The 25881-nt window shown below is 38.2% G+C and overlaps 1 protein-coding gene across 1 annotated transcript; it reads left to right on the forward strand.

Moving 5' to 3' along the window:
• Window positions 1-119: 119 nt before the first annotated feature.
• On the forward strand, window positions 120-25778 carry cryl1 (crystallin, lambda 1). Its single transcript, XM_067604344.1, has 9 exons — window positions 120-387; window positions 1713-1820; window positions 3898-4024; window positions 6952-7113; window positions 8047-8142; window positions 8617-8715; window positions 21385-21493; window positions 24569-24675; window positions 25199-25778. Exons 1-9 carry the CDS (start codon window positions 347-349, stop codon window positions 25301-25303), a joined length of 954 nt encoding a protein of 317 aa, XP_067460445.1. The 5' UTR covers window positions 120-346; the 3' UTR covers window positions 25304-25778.
• Window positions 25779-25881: the final 103 nt, after the last annotated feature.

Genomic DNA, 25881 nt, shown 5'->3' on the forward strand with positions numbered 1-25881 from the left:
ATGTGTCAATCATAATTTAGCGTCGATATAATTGGTCGAAACAGATTTCATCGGTTGCTAGGATACAAGTGTAATCCTACCGTTTGATCTCTTTTTACAGCACAATTTCTTTTCAGTCTAGCCTTTAAATAGTATTATTGTAACGTAGTAAACAACATCAAATAATTAATGGCAGATATGTGGTTGGTGCTTTGATTTTAGTGAGATACATGTATTTTATTGCAGTCTTTTGGGTGTTTTGGTCCTTCTAAGGTACCGTACCGGTGGATAGCAGCGTGACTATAGAGGGGCGGTACGACAGACTTCATATAAGCAGTTTGCGCTGGCAGCATCCCAAATATCTAAAATGAGCTCCTCTAACATGAAAACAATCACTGTAATCGGCAGGTGAGTAAGAAAATCCGCTTTTAAGATGTTAACATTTGCTCCATGTGGTGTGAAAGTGGTGGAACCATGCATGTATCGTCAGTTTATAATTCATGAAACTGACATGAAAGTTAACTTGTAAATTGTTGTTGTTTAATGATACTTGATACTTAATCTTAATCGTTTTACGATTTTTAGTTTAGTCACTTTGAGTGAAATGATTGCATTGTATAGTTTCATACTTTCATCACCCTACAGTACCATTCTGAATGCATGTACAGATCTGTGGATAGGTAACTAAGTTCCTGACCTCTTGTACTTTGTCAACATAACTTTGCAGCAAGACTCTTTTACAGTTCTCGCTCTAGCGGTTATAGACCAGGATCAGCTCACTTTATGAAGTAGCCTAGCAGTTGTATTGAGGCTCAATCATTAAAGCCTACTTTAAGTAGACTTACTATCGTTAGTACCCTTTGTTCATAAGTTTTGAGGGTTACTAATGTGCATTAATCTGCAAAATTATCCCTACAATGTTGGACAGAGGTGGTCAGAAGATCACAACTCACTAAACCATTTGTACCATTTGTAGGATTTTGCAAAATGACACTCAGGGTTTAAAAGAGCAACACTTGTTATGTGGTCATGTGTAAAAGAACATGACAGGAAGACAGGAAAAGGAACTGGGATTAGCAGGGTAGAGCAAAGAGCAGGGAGAATGACCAACAAACAGCAAATGCTATGATTCAGATGTCGCTTATTGCAAAGCTTCACCTGTGTACAGCAGGATTCTGATCTCCTGAACTGCAAGATCTTTGCAGTGTAACAGACCTCTGATCTTCCTGTGTGGGGGAGACAAAGTGGATGGCCGGAAATGACAAAAACGACTCCCTCTTAATAATTGCGACAGTAATGTCTCAGCCAATTTCCAGTTGATGAAAAGCTTTTTTATTTGCTGATTTGAACAACCACTAGTTTCATTGTTTGAAGGGTTAAACCAACCGATGCACAGGAAGCAATGGGTTGTAGAGAGTGCAGAAACACTACAACAAAAAGCACTGAGCATTGTGAATAACCAAGATGGAGACAAAATAAAGAATAGAAAGACTAGTGCAATTATCACTTTGAATGTTCACAATTGCATATTGTTTAATGGGATTTCTGCTCAAACACTTGACAGGGCTTACTGGGACAATAAATGGAATAGAGCCATGCCATCATTAATGTTATTATTTACACCTGTGCTTTTCCTGCTTTGATGAATCAAAATGTGTATTACACAGTATCGTGAAGAGTAAATATCCTAAATGTCATCTATGAGTGATTGTTTGTATGTATATGTTTTTCAGTGGGCTGATTGGCCGCTCCTGGGCAATGGTGTTTGTCAGTGGAGGCTACAGTGTGAAAATCTATGACAACCAACCAGGACAGGCTGCCAACGCCATCACAGAAATCAGGTCAGTCCAACTGCACAATGTCCAGCATAAATCATTGTGTAGTCTTAATTAATACAATATTCCATCCGTTTTTCATAGTTTAGGTCATACTGTCATCTTTTTCTGTGCATTTAGATTACATCACTCGTCAGCCCTAATTACAGTGTGTCTCTCTGAGAGCTTAGGCTTGGACGGGAACTTTTATTGTGATCCTGAAAATCATCCTGAGACAATACATGTGATATTGGGTTATACAAATAAACTCGATTTGTCTGACTTGATTTAAGTCATACAAAAGACTTAAAGGTATACTATACAGGATTTGTTGGTTGGTGTTTGTAATCGCACAGCAGTTGGCCCCTCCTCCCTGGTCCAATGATCGAGTAAGAGAGAGTGCTGACGAGAACAAAGCTGTCAATCACATGAATAAAACATTACTTTCTGATTGTTTCACAGCGGTTACATTCTAAAGCACAAATAAACACACCCACACCTCTGCACACCTCTGCACAAACCTGTTAGATGGAACACCGTTACTGGATTTTGTTTGAATGCAGAGCTTCGTCCGGTCCGCTGTGGTCTCTCTGCTCTGCGTGTGTCTCAGCCCTGCCTTCAGTCAAGCAGACACACAGACCTGCTGCTCTTTATACATCCATGAGACAGGGGCAGAGAGCAGAGCGGAGCAGAGGAGAGAGACGGAGACAGCGATGTACCCTGGTTGCTACGCTACAAGTCCCAACCTCATACCATGCACATTGTTATTGGCTGGGGGCTACACATCCACTGCCCAAAAGGTTGACACCCAGAAACATCCCAAACACAGCAAAATAATGAGAAAATACAGGCAGAGGGCAGAGTCTCTGTAGATAAATACCTCAACACAAACTTCTAGTGGGTCATAAGTGATGATTGAGAGGGATTACTTTTGAATGAGTCTATATGTTGTTTTTAGGAAAATCCTCAAGCTCAAGTACAACCAAAAACTTCAGCTAATCACACCAAAAGTATCTGAATAGTAGATCACACTGAGGATAAGTTTTATAAGGTTTTGAATGACCTTTTGCATATGATGATCAGCCACTTCTATTTACTGCATTATAAACAGTTCTGTGCTATCCTCACCAGATGTAGCCATGCTTTCACAACACCGGAGAATTCACACTCTCATGTCGCTCAGGTAAACATGGGTGCATGTTTACCCCAGTAGGTCTCATATGTAGTGGCTCGTAACCTGCTTTCCAAAGATTTAAGTTTCCGTAACATCCATCCATCCATGGTTGCAAAACAGGAAGGGAACATTAACAAGACATGCAGGCTGGCCTCCATACACTCATGACTCACGAGGACCCTGTCCAAAATATGACCTGTTCTTCCCTCCAGCACTTGCAGAAGACACATAGACACTGCATGATCACTGGCTTCTTTATTATAGGAACACACGGACAAACACGTGATCAGGCTTAAAAACTCTTTCATAGCCTAGTCATTGCTGGTTAAACATTACTCTGGGATGACAAGGGACTTTATAGTACTAGCCTTACTTTGGAAATACTGTTGGAAAGAGAACTTTTTAGAGAACTTTTATAGCCTTGAGTTGATGAAACAAACACATACATATTTATATCGGTTCAATATATCTATTCTGTAAGGAGCCCACCTGCTTCTACTATAACTGTTCAGCCTGTGGTGGATTCAGATCAGCGTATGAACAGTAGAGGGTGTCATTGCACTAGACTTCCATCTCATTCTGTTCTGACTTCCTGCTGAAAAAGCTGTGAAGACTCTACCTAATTGTATGCCCATATTATCAGATGATTTTTTGCTGACTCATCTGATAACAACTTGATAATAGCTACTGAGTCACAACCTTATAATGTTGGTTTGTATTGTGGCTGCAAAATAAACCTAACACATCTACTCACAAACAAAATTTTCTTACTTGATCATTGAATGTAACTTTGTTGAACAACTCAAATCTGCCGCATGACATTATAATTGTAATAATTTTGTTGTTATAATACAGGGCGTTCCATTTAAAGTCCTTGAAGAGTGTGTGAGGGTGTGTGTTAACTGCTTCTGTCACTCTGTGTTGGCTCAGGAAGCAGCTGGAGGAGCTGGAGGAAGCCCACATGCTGAGAGGAGAGCTGACCGCCAAGCAGCAGCTCGCCCTGCTCAGCAGTTATGATAACCTGGCTCAGGCACTGGAGGGTGCCTTCTTTGTCCAGGTAACACACTGGACTACCCCCAGCACCAGCACATGCCGTTCTGTCTGTTTGTCCCCCTTGCTAAAATTTAAGGGGAGCTATAAATTGATTGGTCTCTGCTGATTTGTTTGTTTTTATCACTCACTTGTTTATCCATGACGCATTTGATGAGACACATGTATCCTGGATGTGGTCAGACTTTGATAAAACTTGGGGACGTGGTACCTCCCACCAGTTTAGTGTGGTGTTTTCAAATGTATATAGTGTGTGACATCCTCAAAGAGGCACAACATCATTGGTTCATTTGTGTCATCAAATCTTTAATAAACCTACATACATCTCACACCTGAGTTCAGCCTTTTTGGAAAGTTAGACCAACTGGCCCTGAAGTGGTTTTCTATTTTATTTCTAATGACAGCGTCACTCTGCTTTCTATAATACACATTACAGTACCTTGCTTGTCATACCTAGAATCTTGTTTTTACTTTAGATGTTATCACTTTTACGAGATGTCATTTTATTCTAATTTCAGTTTGCCTTTTTAACATCTGGCTAGAGACCACAGATGAAAATGAGCCTTTTAGGCAAACTCTGGCTCATATACAGTCCTTTTCTTTTCTTTTTTTCTTGTTAGATAAATAAAATAAAATAAATAAAAATAAATCACAGCATTAAAAATACACTCTTCCCAGGTTCATTTATGCAATGTAACCTTACTTTCTGAAACTACTTTGTTCATCAAAGATTTACCTTTGGGCCTATCACTATAAAATCAAAACCAAAATATTTTCTAACTAACCTAAATATATCAGAGCTTTCTGGAAATACTATCATGTTTAATGAGCCATTAATGAGCTGTTTAGAAAATGAAATACGAAAATAGAGCTTTCCTTTGACAGAAGGTCCAGGAGAAGGTTGTTATGATATGTTCTGCCCTGCTGTTGAAATCATTATGTGATATTTTAACACCAAATCACTCATCTCAGCTCTGTCACGCTAAAATCACAAATACACACTCACAAAGGACACTTTCTTACTTAAACTCAGTCATTTATAACACAACCACTTAAAATAAAGAAGGAAGTTTTTATGCCAAGACAATGTCCTTCAAGTCAACCTGACTCTGCAAAAACAAACTGCTAAAGACAGGTCCAAAATAAATCTGTACTGAGTTCCTTCTACCAAGGAACAAAAGAGAACTTATAAGACACGGAAATGCCAGGTAGAAATATACAGTTATACATATCCTGATAGCATGACATCATCTGATGCAGGTTTCAACCTGTTATTGATCGGGGCTTTCCCACTCTCGAGCTCTACAATTGTTTGTTAATTGTTTGTCTCATTCATAATGGTTACAGAACACATTGATAACTTGTATAGTGAGTAACATTAATCCATACTGGCTTGCCACAGAATCTCATACTTAGTACAAGACACACCAATAGATAATAGACTGTACACATTCCTCACATTCCTCACTTCTGTTAATAGATATCTAGAAAGACAGATTAAGTGTTTCCTTCATGGATGTGTGGAGATATGACCTGCTACAAATCCAAATGTCATATGAAAAGTCAAAATGTCAAATAATTTATAAAAATGAATAATTATTTTACAAATTACGATATTAAACTAGTTAATAGACTACTAAAGAATATGAAATAAGACTGATTAAAGTATTTATTAAAGGATATATATTATATAAAAAGTCTGAGTCTAGAGTTTCACCTGTGTTTTAGTTTTTCTCTTTAAGAAGAGAAACCTTCTTACAAACTTCTTAGTGAGTGGATCATTACATTATTATGTATGCACGTCAGCCACTCCTTTCTAACACCATGTCAAGGCAGACAAAAAAAAAAATGCTAAGCTTGTTGGTGGATGGATACAAACCCAAACTGGTTGTATCCAGTTTTTAAGATGTGGGAACAGTTTGACCCTTAACATATTTCAAAGAGAAGATTCTCAGAAGCCACAGGGAGTAGTTTGTTTCTTACTTAGACACATAAGTGTTAATTCATTGTTATGGTAACTAAAATATTGCTGTGATGACTTATCAATGAAAAGTTAACAACAAAGTGCTCTGAGTTGGCACAACCTGTTGGCCTACTGGTTTGATTGTGTTATTCCGCATCCCTCTCTTCCTTGTTTTCTGTCATCTCTCTACTGTCTGTATGTAATAAAATGTACTGAGTCAAAGAAGCGATTCACCCAAATTACACATTTTCTCAATTGCCTGTAGTGGTAAATTTATCTGTACAGTTTGAGATATACAGTACGTCTCCGTGTTGCCATTTGGTGATTTTAGTAGTTGGTGCTAACTGCCAGAGTCTAGCCTTTAGTTTTCTAAGATAAATATATTCTATACACTCTCCAGTGTTACTGATCAGCTTCAACAGGCTAACAGGCTGCGGCTATAGAGGCTGCATGAAACCCAAACTGGTTGTAACCAGTTTTAAAAATGCAGAAACAATTTGGACCTAAACATGTTTGTCAGAGTACATTTTCTAAAGCCATTTAAACTATTTATTGTAGTGATGAAAGTTTAAATCATTGCTGTGAGGCTTTGCCAAGACGTAATTACTGATCTACTGGTTTTGAAGTGCCTACTCTGTACACTGGGAGTGGTTTAGTGCTGCTAGCCTGCATTCACTCAAAAAACTTGGTCAGAAAAACAATCGTCATTCTGAGATTGGAAGAACGTATTATTCAACAAAATATTTTGTATTTATTTTTATAGCTGTTGTTTTTATATCCAAAGAAAAGTGGGAGAATGAACAAGTGTGCTGTATAATCTGCAAAGACCATGGCCAGAGAATAATATTTAATAACTGTGTTACAGAAAATTAAATAATGGCAATGCATTTTACATTTCTCTCAATCACTTCACAACCCGTTTTGAGTGTGTACTGTAAGTGTCTGTATGTGTGTACATGTGTCGGGTGCAGGAGTGTGTTTTTGAGCAGCTTGAGGTGAAGCAGAGTGTCTTCCAAGACATTGAGCGTCTTGTGGGAAAAGACATCATCCTGAGCAGCTCCACCTCCTGTCTGGTGCCCAGCAATGTCTTCTCTAAAGTCCAGAACAGGAGCCGCTGCCTCGTCTCCCATCCGGTTAGTGCTACTACATTGCTGGTACATAAAGGGATTTCAAACTAATAAAATGCAAACACTTAGAGCCATTAGTTTATTCACTAACCATGTACCCCACCCTTACTGTGAATTACTGATTTATATAGTGGTAGCTATTATAGAAGTTGCCCATCATCCATTTATTCTTCATTTGTCCTGCATTGAAACTGCAGTATCTGCCATAGTGAGCTTTCAGGTGTTGTAGCTTATTTTCTGATAGTCATTTGGAAATTGACAGACTAACAGTATTTACAACAACTCAAATCAATTTTGTAGACAAGGTTAATTTATGTATCGTATTTGACTGGAAACCTGTACTATGTATTCTACTATATTATGTATTTCATGGCTGACTTGATCAATTTTGTGATTACAAATCACATCAGCGAAGCATCACTGAAAAGCAATGAACATGACGGCCTTAGACCTTTATCTTCTGACCCTGAAAACTAATCAACCACTCACATTGCAGCCCTATTACTACAGCAGTGATTCCTGTTGGCTGCCAGAAACATTTGAACCTTTATGTGTTATTATTAGCATTTTTTCAAGTATATGAAGACAAGGAAATAGGGTAGTAATCTTTTATTCTCACCAGACCTGGAACCATTAATGTTTGCATGACAATATTGGTGTTTGTTTTAACTTGCTTAATGTGTCAGATGTGTTATCATCAACATTTTATATTTATTATTATTTCTCTAATTGTTAATGATTTTTTGTTGTCAATGAAGTTTCATCATATCTTTGTGCAAAGGTTTTGGTGTTGGATAGTGTAGTGTTGTGTGGTTCGTACTTAAATCATAAAGTATATTTCTATTATCAAGCTTTCTACAAATGAGTAAATGCATTGCTTACCCAAGGTATCATAATCTATCCTCCATCAGTAATGTATGATTGTCCTGTGCTCCCCAGGTAAACCCTCCCTACTATGTCAAACTTGTCGAGCTGATACCTCACCCAGAGACAGCAAGTACCGTTATGGACAGCACCCATGCCCTCATGACAAAGGTAATGATCCCAAATAGCAAAATCTTGAACTATCAGTCAATGTCAGAACCTCCAGGTCTTTATGTGACACCATAGCCTTTAAATCAAGTCATTTTCAGCAATAAACTCAAATCTGGCATGACAATGTCTTTCTAGTCCCTAGTATAACTGTTTTATCATGTTATAATAACATATCTCTGACAAAAAAAGACTTCACTCTGATAGAGTATGTGTCCTAAGCAAGTGTCAAGTCATAAATCTTGACACTTGCAAATGCAGCTTTCTGTAAGTTGAATTTGATAATATCTTAAAGTGAATTGAAACCAATGGCTTCTTGGAAGGACACAAATCAGTCTCAAACCTTTGGTGTGCCTTCAGTGTTGGCAGTAATGTAAATAATGTAACAACTTTTAATTAATTTCCTTAATGCAGAATCATATATTGCCTTTTAAGAGTTATCGCTGTGCTTAACATGACTGATTTCTCTGGGTCTAGGTTGGTCAGGCGCCTGTCTGTCTGAAGAAAGAGATTGATGGCTTCGCCCTTAACAGAGTGCAGGCAGCCATTATCGCAGAGTCATGGAGGCTGGTCCAGGTCAGTGCCAGGGTTGTTTCTGGGCGCCTTGGTGGGGTCTTGTTGCTTTCTTTTGGAAAGCCAGTTTGTTTTTTTTTTCAAATTCAGGCCAGTTATTGCAGTGCTTTAGGAACTATTAATAGGGCCCTGCTAGAGGATCGCAAGCAGCGATCAGGTTCATATGGGGTAAGTAGATCACAGATATAGGAGGGAACCTGACCATGCAAGGCTTTAAAAACAAGAGGCAAAATCTTAAAATCAATTCTAAATATAAGTTGTAGTCTTTGCATGTTTTGTCTACTTAGACCCAAATAAGGTACGTTGCGGTAGTCAAGTCTGGAGGATATAAAAGCATGGATGACCTTTTCTAGATCTGCCAATGAGAGGAATTCTTCTTAGTTAACATTGTATTTACTCTAATTTGGTATAACCTAAACACATCATTAGGGTTTGAATTAATTTTACATAAGAAAAAACAGTTAAAGAGTAATTTTGCTCACAGTTTGGCTTTTTTCCAGCCACTGCATGAAAGTAAAGAGAGATGCTGTGGGGTTGAGATGGGTTATTGAACAGTGGGAACAGAGGGAAGCTTTTATTTGTGCTGAATAGCATATTGTAAGAAAACTGTCCTTGAGAAAATCTGAAACTCCACTGGAACACTAACTCCTTAGATTTGAGTGAACAGAGCAAGTTTAATAAAGAATTTGGCATCAGTATGTTTGAGGATTGCTATATTTCATAACTATATAGTACAATTACTACAAAGTTCTTGCACACCTGAAAATTGCGTTGGATCAAGAACTCCTCAGACCTGTTTGAATTGTACCTGATAAAGGTCTAAAGACCAAAACGTCATTACTTAAGTGATTAAGTGATCAACAGTGTGGTGATCTTTTGGGTCTGCCATATAACTATATAGTACAAAATATTAATATCCGACTCCAAAAACATTTTGGTGTGTCATTACAATGTAGTTAGGTCCTAGGTATGAATGTAGTTACTGAGGGTCCTCATAAAGCACAAAAGTGCTTGTGTGTGTAGTTGTGTGTGTAGTTGTGTGTGTGTGTGTGTGTGTTTGTTTTTATTCTAGACAAGAGCTCTTCAGTCTCAGTGAGGTTTTGTTTGGCTGAGTGGAGCTGCTGATGGTTTCGTAATAGAGGTAGAAAAGAGGAAGCCCCTTGTCAGCTCACCTCTGCTATAATCACCATGGTCTCCTTCCAAAAAGAAATACAATGAGAGTAAATGAGCTTGAGCTCTGCTGACAGGCACCATTACGTGATCATACTCAGAAAAAGGAGCTGCTTGAGGAAGAACGGCAAACTTGAAACATGTTGCAAGCCAGAGCAGCTGCCAAGCTAAGACTTTTCCGTGTTCCTCATGCCACTGATTTCCTGTATTTCTGCATATTATGAATACTCTAATTTTTCTGCATTGGATAGCTCCCCGCCTTTTTACTGAGATTCATCACTGACTGGCTGCGGAATCCTTTCCACTGTTTCCTGTGGATACCATTACATGATCACTCATGGAAGAAATGTTAGAATGATAAGGATGATGATGAACATGAGGAGAACTGACAGAATATTAACCTGAGACGTGTACAGTGTTACCTAAACTGAACTCATATGAAGACTTCATATCATGCAAGGAATACAGGAATACACTCATGACCACATTGGTAGCACATAGAAATCTAGCAGCAGAGTGAGACAAGCTTACATCTGTGCATCATGTAAAATATGAAATAAATGTATGAAAAAAATGAAAAAGTAAAATGCTGCCTACATGTAGTATATACCTCATAAGAGATACAGTATTAAGATAACTTACATATACTTATAGTGACCAATAATGAATATGTCTGCAATCAGTCAACATTCTGTTGGTTATTTCTACCAAATACAAACTCTTTTGTGTTGACTGTTGACTGGATTACAACATAATTAAAGGTGTGCTCTGTGAGGATGAATTACTACTGTGTGTTAGAACAAATCCCATCTCTCATTCCAGGGCTCACTCACACACACACACACACACAGGACATAATAACCCTAAAGAGGGGCTTAGATCAGTCTCTCTTTCGCTCTCTACCTCTTTATTCTGTGTCTTTTCTCTGTCGAGATGTGTAACAAAGAGCGGTCCTTTCACAGCTCAATCAGCATATTGTGTCCTTGTCCATGACATTACCGTACTCCTAAATTACAGTGTGTCAGTGTATCAGACAGACAATGACTGTGAGCCCTCTCTCTCTCTCTCTCTCTCTCTCTCTCTCTCTCACTCTCACTCACGCACGCACACACACACACATACACACACACACACACACACACACATAAAAAAAAGGCACACACAAGGTAAAATAACTGCAGCAAAACTCCTTAACACTTTAAATGAACAAAAGAAACTAAATTTCATCATGATCCATATGGAATGGTGGCACACAAGAAATAACAAGTTGAGTGTGACACCAGTGAAGTAACCGATATGTATCAGCAGATTTGTATCAGATAGTGTTTGTATTGAACTGTTGTCTATGAGCTAAAAAATAAATACTAATCTGCGAATGATAGACTTTTCTTCACAAAAATGAATGTGCATGAAAAGGCAAGCCCTGCCAACCTGGCACTTCAGGTTGATTAAAACTAATTATGTCCAAAAAATATTCAAATAATAAATCAAAACTGAGCTAACTGTGACAGCATACACCATATACTGGACTTAAATGATTTGTAATTTTGTGTTTACATTGGGCGATTACACCCGTTTTGCAAATTATATGAATTGGCTATGGATGTATATGTATGAATAGAATCGTTGACTACTCGTATAGAATAGCCTTGTTGTGTACTTTAGGTTGATATGCTGGCAGAGGACCTTGTGAGTGTTATTCGAGACAGTTTGCAGTGGAGAAAACATCCGTAAAGACATACAGATGGACACATTGAAAAAGACACTGCTCAATTTTAAGTTATCATGTGACTTTACACTCAAATGATTTTTACACTCTAGAAACAATTTTCTACGGTACTAATACAGACTAATGCATGAAGGAAAAGTTCAGCTACTGTACACTAATAGTAGGGTTGGTCCATCACATGCATTTACACACTGGATAGACATTTTTTATTGATTCACATGACTTCATGAAGAGGTAGATGGACATGCCTGAGCTTGTTTCTTCTGATTGTGTTCGTCATTGTCTGCTTCTTATCAGACTATTCATCATTTTTCTCATTATTCAAACAAAAAACACAATACTTTACAAGACTGAGTCACTAATGACAAGGTGTGTACAGAGATTTCCTGCAAAGATTTCCTTCTTTTAAATTTTTACTGGAAATACCAGTCACACACAACACTTAGTCTGTCTTAACACCAACTTTTCAGTATTTATGGTAGTGTTAAATCATTGTGTTTTTGAACGCTCATTTAAAAAAAATCATGTAAGTTGCTGATTGATTTCACCTTCAATTTCAAGGTGTAAAATCTATCAATAAAACTCTCCACTGAAACCAGTTGATGTTCTTGTAGCATTGTTGCTTAAAGCAATGTGATGATGAGGATCATTTGTGATACCGTAGGTACCATTTAAATGGGTAGTCAGTTTCTATAAGAAATCATTTAATTTGAAAATAATTTGCAAAACAATCATTAGAAATTCATCTGTTGCTGCTAAAATTATGAATTTAAATCTCATTGATTTGTTTGAAGGATGTCACATGTCAGTGCTTCCACGTGTTAACAACTACAGGAGATCTCACAAGGCATTTTAAAACTCTGTTGCTATGAAAAATAATTCATCTCTTTTTTGTAAATGCCATTTTGTAAAATTCTGTCAATCACTATTCAATTCTGGAGAACAGCATCCACTCTGTGATCGCTATCAGATCAGCTGATTCTAATGGCATTAAATTTTAATTTTTCTATAGTAAAATCAAAATATAGAGGCTGCATGACTATGATAGGAAACATGACATCTTTTTTGAAGAGATCATCTGTCATTTTGACAGATTTTAAACCAAACTAGAAAATGCATTTCCTGCGGAAAATGCGTGTGAATGCTGACAACTGAAATACATTACAAAGCATTGCTGAAAATGCAGAAATCTACAGTAATGTTTTTTTTTCACCTACAGGTGAAATTGTATCAATTTCTACAGATTTATTCAGCATCCCCATCTATACAACTTTGGTTGAATTTGGTTGCCATGGTATATTACGTTTAGGAGATATGGCAGTTAATAAGTAGTGTAATGGTGTTTTACTAATGGCCACAAGGTGGGGTTATTGGTGTCATACTTCAATATATCATGCACATTCTCATGGAGAGTTTCATTTCAGACAACAGAACTGTAGAAATATCATGTTATAATGTCAGTGCCCCCTGAGGGTGGAATTGTATGAAATGTTACACACTTGTCCAGTGTGGCTGTTAACAATTTTCCTAAATTTGGTTGAAATCGAAATTACTGTTGAAGAGTTATGTCCCGTTTAGTGCATCAGGCCACACCTTCAAAATGTTGGTAACCCATTACAGACAAACGGTAAATGATAACCAAAAACAAACCCATAAGTTTTATTTGGGTTCATCTAAATATATTTTGTTCCACGTTTGGTGAAGATTCAATGAAATATGTTCCAGGCGCAAATGGGCATGGCCTACATCAGTCAAATCAGCTCCATCCAAGGAACATACTGAGCAAATACTGTTTTGGTACACCTCACGGTTCATGAGTTATTAGCCAAAACATAAAACACGTAAAAACTGACCACATGGTGGCGCTATTGGTCCCATGTTTTAATATATTAAGCGTTTCCACATGGGACACCTGTCCATAAAACATTCCTCCTATAGACTTTCCATTATAAATTTTAATGCTCTAAAAAATTATATAAAATCACTGTAATATGCTACAAAGAAGAAAAGTGATAGCGTAAATGTCCTTAAAGAGCATTTTGATATTTGTTTCTTTCCTGGTTTCTGAGTATGCAGAAGTAATTAGTGATCGAAAAAACATACGGAAGAAGAATAAATAAAAGAACAGTAGCATGAATGTTAACAAGCTGATGATTTGTATGTTGTTGACTAGAGGAATGTAAACAAACTGTCAGAACAAGTTGATCCAGTGGACCAGATTCACTACCTCATCCTCAGGGAAATTTTTGTGGTCAAAACAATTTGTCAAGGCATCCTTAAGTGAACTGGCACAACATATCAAATGAATGATTGCTTAAAAAAGGCACACAAGCCCTCATGGTTTTGAGAAACTCCAAATTCATGTCTACATGACATTCATATGTTCAGTGTAATACATACAGTATGAACACAGGCAGCAAGAGAGAGAACCTACATCACATTTACTTTATTTCAAACACCAGACAGACTTAGGCTGCATTCACACCAAATCCAGCAATGCGGCACCTTCCTGCAGGGTTGTATGTAGGTGTGGGCATGTCACTACATGGCCCATTTGTGTGACGTCATGCTGTGAACTTTAACCCCAACCCACCCCAATTCCAGAGGGTGGCGGTAATGCACCTAGAAGCTGTTTGCCAACTGCCATTAAGCAAGAAAAAGAAAAAGAACTTTAACGTGGATGTATGAAGAGAACTAGATAAAGTGTTGAAGGCGGGGCCTCATTCATTTCTATGAAAGTTGCTCAGTGGTGCATGAAGCCAAAAAAGCCACTTCCCACTGTAAAGAAATTACCCAGATGAATGCATACAGGCTAACTTCCAGTTTAGACCTCTGGCTAACTTTTATGTGGTTAAAATAATTCAATCATGCGGCTCTTCTAGACTTTCTAAATGTTATTGGACCGAATGGATCAAATTCTGATAGTGAAACAAGTCATTTCATAGGGGTTGTGGTTATTGAAGATTTTTGTTGGGAGTATTTTATCTTCAATAGATGGCAAGTAGAGCAACAGGTATTACAGGAATAAAAGGAAGTATGACTTTCAGCAAAGGTCCTGTTTTTGTCACAGTTTAGACTTTTTAAGATTTTTGGAATTTGTTCTCCCTCCTTGAGTGACTCTGTATTCTTTGTTTCAAGAGGAGCTTCTTGGTTCACCGATGAGCCAAGTGGCCAAGTCAAGTGAAAGTGCTTGTGAGTGTAGTGAATGTCAAACACAAAAATAACCAACAACAGTCACTGCTTCTGAGAATGTAAGCATTTAGTATACTTCAGTGAAATGAAGCAGGGTTTGCTGTGTCATCCTCCTTCCTGACTCTGTACTGGCTGTAACATAGCATCTGTGCATCCACCATGTGATTTCTGTGTCTTCACACAGGCCTGTGGAAGTTCAGACTCCTTGTGAGGCTCCTGTTGAGGAGAATTAACCCTGAGGACACCCTTAGGTCCTAGCTGACAAAAATGCCACATTGCTGTTAAAGTGTGAAACTTTCTCTGGGTGGAGCTCATCACGGAGCATTCTGATCACCTGAAACTGTTCACAGTAAAGGAGAATGAAAAAAAATACACATCCAAAATACCTTCACATGATGTGAATGATAAGAAAGAATAAAAGTAACTAAGAAAATAAACAAATCACAAATCAAATTACTCAAATGTATGCATAATGTAATGTGTAGGTGATAAAGAACAACTTCAGTGTGTTTTTAGAGAGCTCAACTAAAGGCAGGAGTGTGTGTGGACAACTCAGTGTGTCTCTTAACATCCAGCTTGTCTATGTGAAAAGTATGTAGATGTTTAATGTCTGTGCTGTTTTAACTGACAATGATCAGTAATACAGTATATTTCATCTATTTTGCATTTAGATGATAGACTGTCAAGCAGTGTTGTAGTCGAGTCACTAAGTCTCGAGTCCGAGCTGAGTCTCAAGTCCCCAGTGTTCCAGTCCGAGTCCAAGTCCGAGTCACCAAAGAAGAGTCCGAGATCGAGTCTGAGTCGAGTCCCCATTATCTGAGTCCGAGTCCGAGTCATCAAGGTTGAGTCTGAGTCAAGTTCTAAGATGGACTCCAGTGCTCCACTCTGGCATTGTCCAAGAGCTGACATACAAATAAAAAAGGTCTACATTAAACAAAAATGACACAGCTGTCATATTCATATTAATGATGCACCAATTACAGTTTTCTTGGCCAGAGTGGCCAATTGATTTCCAATTTTTTAAAAGTCCGACCTACCGATTCTGATTTTTGGTGATTCTGATTTCCGTAATGAGAATTAAATAAGTTTTTTTCTTTTTTTGTTGGACTCAAAGGTATTACAAATTGCAAGCTTTGTGTCTTCTTCACTCATGCTAAAGAACTCTTCCATACCAACAACATGTGTGTGTGTGTGTGTGTGTGTGTGTGTGTGTGTGTGTGGCTGTGGCTGTGGCTTTCTGTGCGAGACGTGCATGTTGTGTGTGTGTAGCTACACTGTCTGTGCTGCAGCTGCTGCTGCGTGCGTGATGTGAACCATAGTGTGGCTATGTGCAGGAAATTTGATGGCAAAAAATTGGATATATATTACTTCTTTATCAATAAACAAGTTCAAGTCCTCGTCTTCAACTTCCGAGTCCGAATGCGGTCAATGCTTGAATCCAAGTCCAAGTCATCAGTGCTCAAGTCTGAGACAAGTCACGAGTCCCGAAAATCAGGACTGGAGTCGGCCGAGTCCTGGACTTGAGTACTACAACACTGCTGTCGAGACACATTGAGGTAGTGTTTCTGGAATCACCCCAGCAAAAAATTCAGCAGACTTTGCTTCTCCTGTCAACCAAGCAAACATGCTCCCAAACATACCTTCCCTCTCTAAGCTTCTGTATTTTTTCACTGTAGTTTGTGAAAAAAACGAAAACTAACAATGAACTGGCCCTACTCACAGGTACTAACAAACACAAACATTTGATTTAGACAAATACATAATTCAGTTCAGTGGTTCTCCTGTTGAACTTGTGTAATCAATGACCTTGCGCAGTGCAGCACAGATTTTGACCTGTTTTTTTCTGTTTTGTTCATGGTAGAGTAGCAATCAACCTGTTTCACAGCTGAAATATTGACTCATAGCATGAAAAAACACAGGTGTAAATAATATCACAACGGCTCATTACATCCAGGTATTCCGGCCTCTGTGCATGCTTGCTGTCTGACATGACCTATGATGACATGTAAATGGAACTAAGTCACAATCGAGGTCCATAATTACACCTGTGCTTTCTGTGCTCTGACAAGTCAAAATGTCTGCCGTGAAAAAGTTCTATAAACATGTGTTCACACCCACTCACAGCCACCATAAAACTCTTCAAACTGTTTTTTTTACAACTTGGTGAGAAAACCCACAAAAGTTTTCAATTTTAAGTGAAACTGAATAACTTCACATTGCTACATTACATTAAAATATAAGGGCTTAATCTTCACAATCTGGTAAACCTGGAGAGAAATCTATTGAGTGACATTACAGGCAACCTGCTCGCATCTTACTCTTCTCTTTAGATTATGTGGCTGTGTTTTGGGCCCCATTTACACCTGGTCACAACAATCAACGCGTGATCTGTGTCTGGATACAATATCCGGATTTCACACCTCATTATCTCCATTCTGCCCGCATTGTGATCAGATCTTAACATGCTAATCTGTTAGGTGGGGCTAACAATGTGTTCTACATGCATTAACACCTCACATTAACATGCGGTTTCCTTTAGCCAGTTAAATTACTCTGATACAGATCACATGTTAATACAAGGTGTAAATGAGGTGATAATTTCAATATATTAACAGTTTGACAATTACAAATTATCTAACATATTTTGAGCATTATCTGCACAATTTTTGAAAACAACAGAAAAACTTGTCAGACAGGAATAATCATTCTGTCTCTTTGACAGCTCCCCTTGTCAGAGTTGATCAACAGGTAAATCTGGAACATAACTCTCAGTTGTCACAGCTCAGTATGTGGGCCTGGCTCTTATTAAGTCATATTGGATGTCGAAGTTGTGTCTGAATGTGTCTCAGCAGAAGACACAATCTTCATAACAAACAGGAGTCGCTATTTTTGTCCCCGCTGGAGAAAGAGATAAGCTGTGAATCTTTATGGCTGCTTGAGCCAGGAGTAGGTGAGCTAGATGAACCAGCTGGCCTGGGCTTCACTCCACTGACCCCGTGTGTCTAAAATGAAGTCATTTTCTCTGTAGATGGAAGGGCTGCAGCATGAGAAAGTGAATTCTCCGAATATTCAATTCAAATAAGTTCTGCCATGACTGAAAGTTTCCCATTTCTACAGTACATTGTGTCAAGAAAACAGCAGTTATACCAGTCTGAAATGTTAGTTTTATCATTTTTATGTAACACAATCTAAAACACAAGAGTGCACCAAAATTAAGTACATAATAAGAGATGATGCAAAGTGATATTTACTGGTGTTAACTGTGTAACTTTTTTTCTCAGTTGAGCTTCAAAACCCTGTTCATGTTAACAGCTGGTTTCAAAGATGTTTCTGTCAGAAACAGAACAAGATTTGATTTTTACTGTGATTTTTACCCTCTGTAGTAGATTTTGTTGTTCCTTATCTGATTTTCAGGGATTTTCCTTCAGAGCAGAATTAAACTTGCGTACTGATGATGGGACTGAAAGCTAAAGTTTTCAAAGACAAGGATATATGGGATGGGGCTGGACTTTACTGGACAGTTGTTTGTTGTTGCTATTATGTTGTTGAGTCTAAATGTATGTTAATATGGGTTTTAAAATATTATGCATACTTCTTCCTTGAAATACAGACAATTAATCAAAAATGACTGTTTTGTCACTCACAAGAGTCCAAAAAGGATGATATTTTTATTCATGTGTGGGTGTGCACCATTACTACCAACATATGGTACTTATCACTTTTTATAAAGTGTATAGATTTTTTTGCCTTTTGTGTACATGTGTGTTACATCTTACATACATACACACACACACACACACACACACCACTTCACACTAACTGAGTCATAAGTCAGAGTCATTAGTTAGAAACTGGTTCATTCTGGTTTGACTTTGAATCCTCTGTGATGTGGTGTCAAAGGCACCAGGCTATAGTGAACATGTGCAAGATAAATTGACTGCTGTCACGCTTATCACCAAGCTACCACACTAAAACACCACTTATCTGTTACATCTAAAATTTTCTGTTTTAGTGTGTATATTATATCTTTTTTTCATCTATAGTTCATCTATGTGAAAGAAGCTAAATCAATCCTGTTGGCCGAAATCTCAACTCCGAGGGAGACGAATGTTACATCCAAAGTCATCAAAGTGGATAACATGAGTATGATGACTATTTTTCATATTTTATGGACATTGCATCCCAACAGTGCATAGTTAAAAAGAAAGAATGTGGGGGAATTAAATGGCTCTGATGGCTCTGGAGGAATTGAGGAGCTGAAATGTTCTTTTCAAATACTTTGATCTTCATTTGACTATTTTAGACAGGTGCATTAGATTATCAGCACGGTTGTCAATTTGTTTTAGTATTGTCATGGTTTTATATAAAGGGTAGAATGCAGATGAGTGTAATAGAGTCGACAGAGGAAAGATCATGCATAAGAAACATAATGAACCAGATTCAAATTGTTGGCATCTTAAGTATGTGGTACTGCACAGTTTGTACTGCAGTGTGCTTAGACCCAAGAACAACACATTGACTTGACACTCATCTGCCTAGAAGAGGCACGATCTCAACTGAGACATGTTAAGTTCAGTGCTCACTTCTTACTGGCAAAGTACTTCACAGGTGATCTCTCATCTTACACTGAAGCACAAGCATTCACCAGTTGTTGTGACATACAGAGTTGTTGAATGAGAGGTTAAGTGTTACTGATACAATCCTCAGCCTTGATTTTCCTCCTGCCAGTGTGAGGATTAAAGCCTGTTCTCAAATCCGTTTAGTGTTAAAGCAGGTTTTCTCTTTCAGGTCGGGGTCATTGCGACAGCATCACTTTCCAGCTAATGACCTCCCAATTTAGAACATCAACAATGACACCACACCCTTCAGTTACCCTAAAGATGTGCACACCCTTCTTTATTCTTTGTAGCCGATGTAGAAGTGTGATTGCCACTGACTTGTTTAAAACTCCGTAATGCCATCTCCATCCTACTCCATCTAGTCAGAGGTGTTCACACTGCAGCTTAATGTGACACACACCTTATGAATTCTATTCTGCAAAATGCTTTGTGAGTGATGCATTTTCTGTCACTCACCTGAGGTACTGCTATGATTTCAATCAAAGTTGACAATGAGTCACAACAATGGAAAGAAAAAGAAATGCTTCATATATGTCATTAAAATGTACTGGGAACAACAAGAATAGAAACCAAATAACAGTATGTGTGGTGTATTTTGGTAATCAACAACAAAAATCAACAACAAAATTTCAGTTAATCAATGGAATTGTATTAATCAGTGAATATGCTTTTGGAGGTGAAACAAATCTGTGCTTTGGCAGAGGATTCAATCTTTATGAATTTTGGGACAGATTTGTACCACTGACCATTTGTGAACTGTCTTGACTTTCGCTGACTTTTGAGGTAAAAATGAAAAATGATGTTCAAAGTGGAGGAAGCATTGTATTACAATATGCTGTGTTGCTCCATCAAATGTGCCAAATGAGACACAATGCCAGTAGAGCTTTCCTATTTGTGTCTATTTTGCCATGAACATTAGTAGCTACAACCTGCCCAACATGCAAGTAGTCAGAACAACACCAAGCTGTCAGCATCACCTGTGTTGCTTCACCACTGTTACAACCGGGTACTAATGCAGCTCGTAAGCATCCTTACATCCTATCACTAATATTTCCTGAAAAAGACCAACTATGACTTGAAGTTTGGCGCTGAGCATCAAGGCCTCTAGTGTGAAAGTGGCCTTGTGGTCCCTCGTACATAACCGGGACCCCCACCCCCCCACCCCCACCCATCAAACACACACACACACAGAAAGTGGTCCTTGAGTCAAGGCCAGCATTGGAAAGCAGAGCGGCTGAGAAAGCGGCTGGTTGCCCCCAGTGATTATGGTGGAGAAAAGACCCCGCCCTCCACCCCGCTTTGCTAAGATAACAGGCCCGTTGTTGGACGTAGGACCCAAACAAAGACAACCCTGTCCCTCTCCTCTTGCTCACCCTACTCACTCTATCTGCATCTGAGCTTTGATTTCCTCTGTGGTTGGCCAACAGGTATCTCTAACCCAAAGATACCTGAACCTCTCTCCATCCTGAGTCCCTCTCCTCCCTGTACAGCCCACATAATCCCGAGGACACAGAATTGGCTCATTAGGGAAATTTTATATGGTCGGAGTAGTCTGATGAGATCAAAGGGAATCAGGTTGATCCAAGACCTGGAGGTAAAAAGCCATGACTTTGTTGAACTTCAAGGGAAATACTGTATGTTCTTACATCCTGAGACTACATTTTGAGCTGCAGTTTATTCAAAACAGGAGTTTTGTTGTTTTTGTTAGTTGCACCGGCACCATTAAATCCTCTACCTAGGAACACAGGAAACTGTTGTAAAAAACTCTAAATAGATGGCTTTGGGTTTCCCTGTTGGCTTTTTTTAAACTCAAATGTGGAAATATTAAGGAGACTGATACCACAGGTTTAATGATTTGTGCCTACTTATATGGAATACAAAGGGAGATGAACATTAATCAAGTCAATACTATTAGCTGTGTCTGTCTGTAACTTTTTTTCTCTCTCTCTCTTACTCCATCAGGATGGCATTATCTCAGTCAAGGACATCGACCTGGTGATGTCAGAGGGACTAGGAATGCGCTACGCCTTCATTGGTCCCATGGAAACGATGCATCTCAATGCACCTGAAGGTAATGTTCCTACTTTGATCTTTTTGCACACACAAGCAGTTGGTCACCTCCCAAAACACCTCCTGAAGCTTTTCTTCTTGAGCAAATTTTTTCTTTTATTTGAGTGACCAGAAAGAGAAATGTTTACTAAAAAGAGGAATGTGTAAAAACTTGAGTAAAAGTTTGAAGTCATTTTTCAAAATCTACAGATACTAGATATTTCTTCACAGATATAGAGGACATTTTCGCACATATACTTTTTTTGTATGTCTGTAATATAAAAAGATGAGAAAAGGGAAATAATTCAGATTAATTTCCCCAAAATACATCATAGAGAGAACAAAGTACAAGTATTATAAAAGTACAATCACTGGTTACACACACACAATTACAACTGTCCAGTTTCTATTCCAGCACACAAGGAGAAAGCACAAATACTGTAACAGATGTGATTTATATTATAGAAAATACGGTATGTGAGTCAAAACATACCTAAGTATTAGCTCACAAAATACTCAAAACATACACATGAGCTGCTAACTAACAGCACTGACACTACTTCACTCAGAAGACCAGTAGTTATATAAAGATGTGAGAGAGGTCACATGTATCAATGCTACATATATGTACTGTACGTATTGTGGCATTCATGGATGTGTCAGAGAGAGAGAGTGAGAGTGAAACCACAGAGAGGTGGAGAATATCAAAGGGGAGTGTGAAACCCAGAGCGTAACCCTGACTGTGTACACACACAGAAAAGGGACGCTTTGGCTGAACAAAGCAGTCTTTTGATGGGTAGCGATGAATGCACTCCCTCACACCAGTAATCCAAAACTCACAGAGCCCACATTACGGACTCTACTCTACTCTAACTCTACCTGTAGTTACAGTGCTCAAGCTTTCTGATGATTCTATTTTTTCAGCTCAGGAAATAGTAGTATGATGGTGTTCTCGGAAGATTTCTAAGACCTTCTCCTGTCCTGACTTCCCGTCCTTAAATCATTCCAATCAGATACTGGAGCACTCAGGCTCTCTGTCTCTGCCTGAATGACTTTACTTTTTCAAACATTGTGCTTGTACAGGAGAGCATTATCCTTAAAAGGAATATTCCACTGAAAACCTACTGCTTGTAGTCTTGAAGGTGGGTCATAACAGTTACAATTAATTTAAATGGTGAGTTTCACAGCCAAAAAAGCGTCATAATGTGCATAGAAACGTATGCAGTATAATCCACTATGTCTAAAAACTCATATTCATATTTAGGTTATAGCTTCTTAACTTGCAACATTCATTTTGAAACATATATTTACCAGTATAATTACCATCAGCCTTTCACATTTTTATCCACTGGATTTGATTTCCTTGATTGTGATACATGAAATACAAACGTTTAAGAGGAAAGCCAGACATCTGCAGTAAAAGAGGAACTGAAAAGCAAGAAAAAAGCAGATGGCTTGAAATGACACTTGTATCTTCCTCCCACGCGCAGTCTGTGTGAGGGTTTGGTTGAAGGTAGATGGTACTTATCACACTGTTGTGTCATATATAGTGTGCCCCACTAAGTTTCACGTAAACATTCGAAGTTCACCGTGAGGATAAAACATGATGTAGTAAAAAGATTTTGAATTTTCCAGCTAAATCTTTGTCGTGCATTTTGTATAAACTTTATCCAAGTAACTACAGTAAAAGAAAAGACTGAAAGCCTTTGCAATCATTTTTCAGTTTCTGTGACCAAATCATTTACTAGAGTCACTGTTTTAAATCTTTAGTGTGAAACTTCATTTTGGTGACACCCTCTGACTTTTCTAATTAAAGAGCTGATTTGAAAAAGTTTGAGTATTACTTCAAAGATCTAGTCCACATCTCCTGTGTCTCTTATCACAGGAATGTCAACAAACTATACCGCTGGCCCTCTTTATGATCTGCTTTGTCTAATCATTGGTTCTTCTAGAGCCAGTGTGTTTCCTCATAGATCATTAGCTGTGTGTTGTCATTTTCTTTTTACTTCCAAACAACCACAGTATTGAAGGATGTTTATATAAAAGTACTAGAATTTTCGAAAGTCATCCACTATCAGTTACAGTAATTTTCTGCCATTACAACAAACAAATGAGACCCTCAATCTAACTTAATGGTAGTGAGCCCAATACTTAACTGTTATTGATCTTTTAAAGAAGAGCTACACTGTAGACGGCCAGGAGGACAAAGTTGGATTTATAGAAACTGTCTAAGTTTTCAAAAACATAAATTGCTAATTGTGCTACCTCTAAAGGAAGTCAGAAAGAAAATCATTCATTAGTCAAAATGTATATTGCCTGCATTGCAAATAAGTCATTACAGATTAGTCAATGAGAGCAATGAAAATAACACCAAGGAATCACGCTGAGAATTAAATTAAGAAAAGAAAGACCTGAGAGTTATTTATGAAGCCTTCTACATGCACTCTCAGCAGGGAAAAGTGATGTCACAGTTTCATTAAACCCAGAACCATAAATTTGATTTAATGAACACATCTTGTAGTTTTTCTCAGTGTGTCTTTGTGCTGTCAACACATTCAAAAGACAGGGACTGATTTAGATGTAATTTAATGCTGGAAAAATTAACTACAGACAAAACAATGTTTTTTTTAAAGGTTGCGTATTGGGAAAAATACCCTATATGCAGGGTATTGAAGCTTTGAGATGCAATAAATGCAACCAGTCATTGCATCATTGCTTCTGTGGGTGTATTTTCATGTTTTCATCTCAGTATAAGGCTACAATTATATAGTAGTTACAACCACACCTGGGCCCATTCACTTATACGGCATATAACCCAGAGAAGCATGTTCCAGCCTACAACTGCAAGTGCAAGATGGATGTAACAATAGATAACACTATTATCCCACACAATTCAGTCACAAGAAGTTTAAAACAATTAATATCTTGGAAGACGCTTGTTGTTATGTTAAATCAAAATTCTTGTATTTTCACACCTCCTACAATATGTTCCTCACTGTTTACCTGCAGAGAATTCTTAACACGAAAGGACAGCTTTGGCTCATGGCTCATGTTTTCAGTCCTTGCCTTCCCCATCTGATCAGCTGTCCTCCCACAGGTTTAGAGGACTATATGAAGCGGTATGGACAAGGCATACAGAGGGTCCTGACCTCCTTTGGGCCTGTGCCAGACTTCTTCGGTGAGGGAGCGAAGGGCATCGTTAATGTAAGTATGATGGCAAAAGAGCCCGTCCATTTACTGAAATTTCACAGAAGACAACTGGTGGTCCTGTCAAGACACTGAGCTGTACACGTTCACTTACAGTAACCTGCAATGTAAAAATGTAAAATGTAACCGTATTCATTTATCTAGATCAACAACATATAATCAAAACAGATAGTTGCCTCATTTATAATTTCCTCACACTGATTCCATCGATGAAGACAATGTTTGTTTATGGTGCCTTTAGTTCTGCATGACTGAAAGTCAAGCATTCCTTCTCACCCCTGCGCCATATACCTCCCCGCTAAGTAAGCATTACCTAGTCACATGCTATCACAGGCTGTTAAAATGTTAGCCACAGAAGGTCATCATATGAGGACACCCTGAGCCAGTGCAATAAATAGTTGTGAGCTGGTTTAAAGGACAAATAGCAGTCAATCTGGTTTTCTGGTGTTTTTAGCCTTGCTTAGAAAACTTTTAAGTTTAAGCTTTTTCTCACATATGTTTCCCTCTCTGCTGTCTACAGGAGATGTGTGAGCTGATTCCCAGTGACCAGAAGCATCTGTCGGCTAGGAAGGAGAGGAGGGATCAGCTTCTCATGGGTCTAGCCAAGCTGAAGAACGACAACTAGGATCAACATGCACTGCACAAAATCATGAACGTTTCTAATTACGACTGTTGACTTAGGCTAGGAATCCTTTAAACAATTCATTTCATTATTATCAGTATCACATATAACCTCTGCCAGACGGTTTTTACCTCTTAGTTTGTTTTTATGCCAGTCAACACACAAAAGAAACTTCAGTGAAAATAAAAAAACACAAAAAGGACAAGTGGAGGAATTTCTGATATGATTTGACATAAAAGACATTAAATGTAAGACACGCCAGCACAAACATACTGTACATACAAGTCTACAACTTGACCTCAAGACTTGAGACTTGACTTGACTCACATTGTGGTAATTAATAGTTACATAAATGTTAATTAAGTCTGTGAAAAATGTGTTTTAATAAATGAAAACAATGTGATCATACATTGAAACCATGCTTTTAAAGGAAAATAAAACGGTGAAGTCAAATACTCACCTCATATTTCAGCATTTATTACTGGAGTGGTCTCTGTTTCCTCCAGCAGAACAAATCGATGATGTGTGTTGCTTTAAATCCCAGGAAACAAGGAATGGAAACATGTCACGAGTGCTACTTT

This window comes from Thunnus thynnus, chromosome 11, assembly GCF_963924715.1.
Source record: "Thunnus thynnus chromosome 11, fThuThy2.1, whole genome shotgun sequence".
Lineage (NCBI taxonomy): Eukaryota > Metazoa > Chordata > Actinopteri > Scombriformes > Scombridae > Thunnus > Thunnus thynnus.